This window comes from Ipomoea nil, unplaced genomic scaffold (genome assembly GCF_001879475.1).
Source record: "Ipomoea nil cultivar Tokyo-kokei standard unplaced genomic scaffold, Asagao_1.1 scaffold1769, whole genome shotgun sequence".
Taxonomy (NCBI): domain Eukaryota; kingdom Viridiplantae; phylum Streptophyta; class Magnoliopsida; order Solanales; family Convolvulaceae; genus Ipomoea; species Ipomoea nil.
Genome location: NW_017618197.1, coordinates 1,204,933 through 1,212,189, shown reverse-complemented (window position 1 = coordinate 1,212,189; position 7,257 = coordinate 1,204,933). Strand labels below are relative to the sequence as shown.

General features: G+C 35.3%; 1 protein-coding gene across 1 annotated transcript; it reads left to right on the top strand.

The window, feature by feature from the left end:
- Positions 1 to 3,776: 3,776 nt before the first annotated feature.
- On the top strand, positions 3,777 to 4,284 carry LOC109192172 (heavy metal-associated isoprenylated plant protein 32-like). The gene is made up of 2 exons (XM_019342752.1): positions 3,777 to 3,794; positions 3,825 to 4,284. Exons 1-2 carry the CDS (start codon positions 3,783 to 3,785, stop codon positions 4,260 to 4,262), a joined length of 450 nt encoding a protein of 149 aa, XP_019198297.1. The 5' UTR covers positions 3,777 to 3,782; the 3' UTR covers positions 4,263 to 4,284.
- The last annotated feature ends 2,973 nt before the right edge of the window (positions 4,285 to 7,257 follow it).

The following is a 7,257-nucleotide window of genomic DNA, read 5'->3' as shown; positions in this document are numbered from 1 at the left end:
TTAAATCAATTCTTCTTATTCTATTTTCTTTTTAAAAGCTATTATAATTTTTAAATTTAATATAATTGGAAATATATAATTCTTAAATGCTCAAAGATGGTACGTAATTGATAAATAATCGTATGAGGTTCTAATATTTGGACTTTCTTTTAATACTATTAACTCTAAATACATATTTTTTCAATCTATTAAAATATAAAAAGTCAATATTTTAATGAAGTTCAAATTTGTGACTTTTTATTTGAGAGTGTCACAGTTATACAACTTCTCTTAATTGCACTTGATTGATACATAGTCCTCTTAGTTCCACTTTAACATTTTCTCGTGAGAAATATAATCAACGTAGAATCTCTCTCTTTTAAGACGAATTTTGTGCATCAGTGCATGACAATCCATAGTGGCTCCCCTTCCATCTTTATATATATATATATATATATATATATATATATATATATAGAAAAAAGTTCAAATACGACAGGGACTTTAGGTGCGGTGGCTGGTGCGGCCATAACAGCATCGTTCATTCTGTTTAATCTAACGGCAACGGCTAATTTATGAAGATTTAAAGATTTAAGCACGTCTTGATAAGTGGGGGTTGTTATGGTAATTATAGTGATCATTTATATCGGTCGCTTGACAGAATACACCAACAGTGTTAACAAAAGACACCAATAGTGTTAGGAAAAAATACAACAATGAAATGCACAAATACACCCAAATAACACACAATACACCCAAAAAATACATCATATAACTCACCACCCCAATTGTGTATTTCCGAACACTGTGTGGTGCTTTTATTTATACCTAATGGTGTGTTATGGTGATACATACCTAATTGCATCTCCTAATTTGTGCATGTTTTTTTTGTGTGCATTTTCTAAAATGGATGGTGTATATTTGTATAACTATTGGTGCGACCGCACTGACCGTAGGGGAAAGGGCTGTCGCACCTGAACTTGGCACCAATCGTAATCTACAAATACACCAGCGTAAGGCTAATAATGCACCAAATACATATATAAATAAAACACACAACAATGTGATTTGCCCTATTCCGGTGCTCAATGACGACTTGAGCCTTGCAATTTGCGTAGTGGGAGAACGTGCGCTAAAATATTAGAAAAGTCTTGATGAATGTGATTCGTCCGATTTATCTAATCTAATGACCTATAATTGATCACACTGCCGCACTTGAACTTTCCCCTCTCTCTCTCTCTCTGTATATATATATATATATATATATATATATATATATATATATATATATATATATATATATATATATATTGATTATAATTGTTATAAATATAGTAATTATTACCTTAAAATATTTTAACGTTGTAAAAATTTATTTGTTTCAAATTTAAAAAATACTCTTAATACTTTGTGGTTAGTAGTTGAAATTTATAAACTTATTCTTATTAATTTTACTACATTATTGATTTTTTTTTATTTTCTTGTAATAATTTTTAAGTTAAATAGTTAAAATAAATATATAAACTTGTAAAGCTAATTTAGAAAGAAAATATAACTTTTTTTGAAAGCTACAAAAAGAAAATATAACTTCAATGAGTCGATATTTAAAATATATATATATATATATATATATATATATATATATATATATTATGGACAAAGTTAGATTTTTCATTTTTCAAATTGACTGAACCCAACTCAAAAAATAAATAAATAAATAAAAAAGACCAATGACATATTGGTGGAGCGTTATGCTGTGCAACTGTGTGCACCATACAAGGTACACACGCAAATTGATTCATAATTTCTATACTATAGATCCATAACTTCTATACTATAAATTCATAATTTTTATACTATAGATTCATAATTCCTATACTGTAGATTCATAATTTCTATACTGTAGATTCATAATTTATAAACTGTAGATTCATAATTTCTAAACTATAGATTCATAATTTCTAAATTGTATAGTAATCAAATTATGAACATATAGTTCAGTAATATGTGAATACATAGTTCAACAGTTGAGAATATGAACATAGAGTTTTGTAATTGTGAATATAGAGTTCAATAATTATGAATCTATATTATAGAAATTATAGACCTATAATATAAAAATTATGGATCTATAATATAAAAATTATAAATCCAATTTTGTGTAAACCATGCATGATGTACACGATTGCACATCATAATTTGCCCGTGTGGGTCCAAGTCCACCCGTTTGACACATCTACAATATTGTATTAAAATTTATTCAAAAGACAAGATTTTAACAATCTTTAACTAAATGTAAAAAAATTTAAGATCAAAGGTTAAAGTGAAATAAATTAAAACTACGAAGTAATCAGTAAATTGTTTTTTACTGCCCCAAAGCCTATAATAAGACCCTTCCATGAGTTCCATCTCCTCAATCCTCCCTCTCAACAATTACCCAGTAGCAATTAGTCCTCTCTCTCTCTCTCTCTCAGTCTCACCCAATCTCCCTCTCTGAAATAGAAGAGAAAGCAGACTTCTGAACTCTGAAGTCTCAATTTTTCTCTCTTCTCTCTCTCGCTATCCTGTTTCCTTTTCCTTTAAAGATTGAAATTTTTGCTTCTGTGTAGCCGGCTCTAGTTGTCACTCTCGAAGACCTTTTACTTTGTTAACAGATAACAAAGCCAAGAAGCCCTTTTTGGGTGTAGAAATTAGCCTTTTCCCCCTCATCACTTCAATTACTTTGTTAACAGATAACAATTTGTATTTTCTGTTTCAAGTGAAAAAATAAATTAAAAATGAGTGAAGTAGACTTCTTGAAGATTCAGGTATGTTCTGGGCAAACTCCGTGCGCCGTTAGTTGTTGATGATTTTTTTCTTTCTTTCATTTTCTTCTTTTCTGCTTGTTTTTTTTTTTTTTTTTTTTTTTTTTTTTTTTTCAATTTTTGAACGTTTTTCTATGTATGTGTTGGCTTGTTCATGCAGACTTGTGCCCTAAAAGTAAACATTCACTGTGAAGGCTGTAAGCAAAAAGTGAAGAAAATCTTGCAAAAGATTGATGGTATACATACATATATAAATATAGAGTTGTACTACATAGACTCCCAAATTCTACTTCCTCATTTGTATTCTCTGAGGTGGCAAATCAGGATTGATTATTTTCAACATGTGGGTCCACAGAAAAGTGTCTACATCAAAACATGTGAGAGGGAGTACAAATTGGGAGTATAAAATGGGAGTACACCAAGTATTTTCCATAAATATATTACCCAAAATATCCAAAAAGTCTACGAAATGATTCTTATTTCTTGAAAATCACTTTGAACTTTTGCTATGTATGGGTAGGCGTGTACATTATAAAATTGGAAGCGGAGATGGGCAAGGTCACAGTCTCCGGCGATGTGGAACCGGAGACGTTGATCAGAAGGCTGAACAAGAACGGCAAGCATGCTGAGCTAATTGGTGAACCCAAGGAAAATAATGGCGTGCGGGTTGAGGACGGCAAATGTGCGAGAAGGAAGAAGGGCAGAGGGCAAATGGGTAATAAAACCCATCTTCCGACGACGCCGCCGCCAACCAAAGGTGGAAACTTTCCGCCGCCGGCTATGCTTAATCCTCAGCAGACGAATGCTCTACAAGGTCTGATGACTAAGCTTCCGCCTCTATACAACGTCCCCGTGAACGGTGACGGTGCGCAGGTTCCGATCGCGAAATCTGTCAAGTTCGACTTGCCGGAGAGTGATGACGTCAGTGGCGATGATAGTGAAAACGATGATTTTATTGAAGACTATGAGGAGGAGGAAGGCGGGGTGGACGAAGTGCCTATGGTGGGTAATGCAAACAATGGCCAAGGCGGAGAAGCAGTCGGTGGCGGCGCCGGAATTTCTATGATAAATGACCGTGCACGTGCGGCTCATGTGGCGCCGCCGAACAGGATGGCCGTGCCCGTGAAAGCTGCTCCAGGGGGTAATGTGGGGCCAACGGGGGCCCAAAGGAGTACTCAAGTGGGCCACATCCCCAATTTCCAAATTCCTACTCCCCAAGACATCCCAGCTACGGCCGTGCATGTTGGTGGCGCCGCCGTGCATGCTGGGTATTATCCTCAGGCTCCGGCCAGGAACCCCCTCCAACCCCAGCAGCTCGCCGTTGCCAATTCCTATCCTCAACCGGCGATGTATTTCCGGCCACCGCCGGCCGTCGGCTACTTCCCTCCATCCCCTCTCTATCCATCCTACCCCAACCCTCCTCCACAGGACAATTATTACAGTGATGATGAGGACACTGCCGGATGCAGTGTCATGTGAAGATGGCGGAGGAGGTGGCGGCGGCGGCCGTTACAAGCTATGTATAATATATGGAAAAAAAAAAATTGAAAACAGTTGAATGACAAACTAGTCTGGTCCTAGCTATAGGAAGGAAAAAAAAAGTGAAATTTGAGATTTTTTTTTTATTGAGTTTCTCCTTCTCTTGAATTAACCCTAATTAGATTCGTTGTATAATAGTATAATACTTTAAAATTAGGGCTTTATGATGAAATTGTAATTTGTTGTCTCATGAGAAGGGATGGTGATGTATGTAAGAGGGGAGATAGAGTGTGGAGGGGCTTCAATGGTTCCAATCGTTATGCTATGCACCCGTGTCCACATCGCACTGTGGACACGGATTGAAACGACATCGTTTCATACTAGCGCACTAACGGAGCCGTAAGTGGAACCGTTATCATCAGCCAATCGTGTTTTTTTTTTTTTTAAATTGAATGTTGAATATTAAAACCCAATTCGTCACTGTTAGACTTCATTTCGCGGTTTCTTGTCCATCAAGCTTCCATCTCCTTCCTCGCAAAACCTTCATTCTCCCCATTCTCGTCATTTTTGTCTGTTTTTTTTTCTCAAAATAGACTCCATCACCGTCGATCGCACCACAGGTCTCCATCGTTTACTCTATATACTCAACGAACAGGTATTCTGTGTCTAACCTTGCCTCTTAAAAATGAGTTTTTAGCATAAACATTTTGTGTTTTTGACTCTACATACTCTACATACTCAACGAACAGATTCTCTATACATTTTGTGTTTTTGACCTAGGGTTTGTGTTCTAACACTATACATTCTGTATATTCTTGAATATTGTGTATATATTAGTATATAAACTTCAAATATTACGATTATAGTTTTCAAAAGATTATGAATGTTCATAAATTTTGTGATTATGGAGTTATATGATTATGAATGTACAGTTATAACATTATAAACATATATAGTTCAAGGGTTATGCATGTGGTACTCTGTAGTTTGCATGTTGTGAATATAGAAATATATGCTTATGAATGTACAGTTATATCATTATGAACATACAGTTCATATATTATGAATGTCACTCTGTAGTTTGCATGTTGTGAATATAGAAATATATGCTTATGAATGTACAGTTATATCATTATGAACATACAGTTCATATATTATGAATGTCACTGTGTAGTTTGCATGTTGTGAATATAGAAATATATGCTTATGAATGTACAGTTATATCATTATGAACATACAGTTCATATATTCTGAATGTGGTACTCTGTAATTTGCAGAGCATGGCTGGATTTTCTAATTTGATGGACATATTATTCTTTTTGTAGAGCATGGCTGGATTTATTCGGCACTCCCCATTCCCCCTCTACTTAAGGATTATATGCTCATCAATATTGTTTTTTATTTGTATTGTGTTATACTTTATCATACATAAAGTCATGCATTCCTAATGTTTTCAATGGTAGCAATGGAATCTGAACCTACATTGAGTGAGGCACTAAAGGAAATTCAAAGAAAAATGACACGAGGTAAAGCTGCAAAGGCTGCTGAGACATCACAGCAACCACCAACAAGAGAAATCAAGAGAAGAAAAACAACGAAGGCAATCTTAAACTCACAGACTGCAGAGCCATCACAGCCGCAGTCAGAAAATCAAATCAATCCAAAAAAGAGGACAAGACCAGCCACAAAACCACGAGATGCTGAACATAGATCTGATAGTGCATACTTTAGCACTCGAATGGGACCAAGAGTAATGCATCGGCTTGTTAAGAGACTATCAGCACATCAAAAACAAGCTGTAACTGATATTGGGTTTGAATCAATCTTAAGTCTTCAACTGAACACAAGTGAGTCTCAATTGGTGCAGTATCTAGTTCATGCCTTTGACGTTTTCAAGTGTGACTTTGTATTGGAGGGTGATAAGCTATATGTTGCTCAGAAGGACATTGAATGCACTTTAGGCATTCCGAGGCATAAAAGAGGTGGAGGAGGCTCCAAAATTTGAAGAGAATGGGAAAGCTGAGTACAAGGCTCTACTACGTACTTGGAGGCAACGGTGGGGAATACAAACTGGATCACCAATCACAACAAGAATGGGAGATGAAATTATTGACAGGGGAGATTATGGAGATGAGTTTAAGAGAGATTTCATGGTCTTGATTGTTTCTTCAATGCTCCGTGGATTGCAAACAAGGTACTGCAATGTCAGAATCCTTAACTCTTTGATCAATGTTAGAAAGATCAAGAACTACAATTGGTGCAGCTATACCTACAAGTTCCTTATCAAATCAATCGACAAGTACAAGATAAAATCTGGCGGTGTGTTTACTGGTCCAGTCACATTCCTCCTTGTAAGTCCTTGATATGTCTCTACTTTATATTATTATGAGCATACAGTTCAGAGATCATGCATATGCTACTCTGTAGTTTCGATATTGTGAATATAGAACTATATGCTTATGAATGTACACTTATATCATTATGAACATACAGTTCAAAGATTATGAATGTGGTACTCTGTAGTTTGCATGTTGTGAATATAGAACTATATGCTTATGAATGTACACTTATATCATTATGAACATACAGTTCAAAGATTATGCATGTGGTACTCTGTAGTTTGCATATTGTGAATATAGAACTATATGCTTATGAATGTACAGTTATATCATTTGCAAAGCATGGCTGCATTTCCTAATTTGATGGACATATTATTCTTTTTGTAGAGCATGGCTGGATTTATTCGGCACTCCCCATCCCCCCTCTACTTAAGGATTATATGCTCATCAATATTGTTTTTTATTTGTCTTGTGTTATACTTTATCATACTTTATCATTATGAACAAGAAGTTCATACATTTTATGGGGAATTTGCAGCTATTCTATGTTGATAGAGTCCAATGCAAGGGAATGAAAGTCATTAGAACACACCCTATCATTCTTTCATGGACAACTAAACTTTTGAGAAAAAGTGTGGATGCAGAGAAGAATTCTG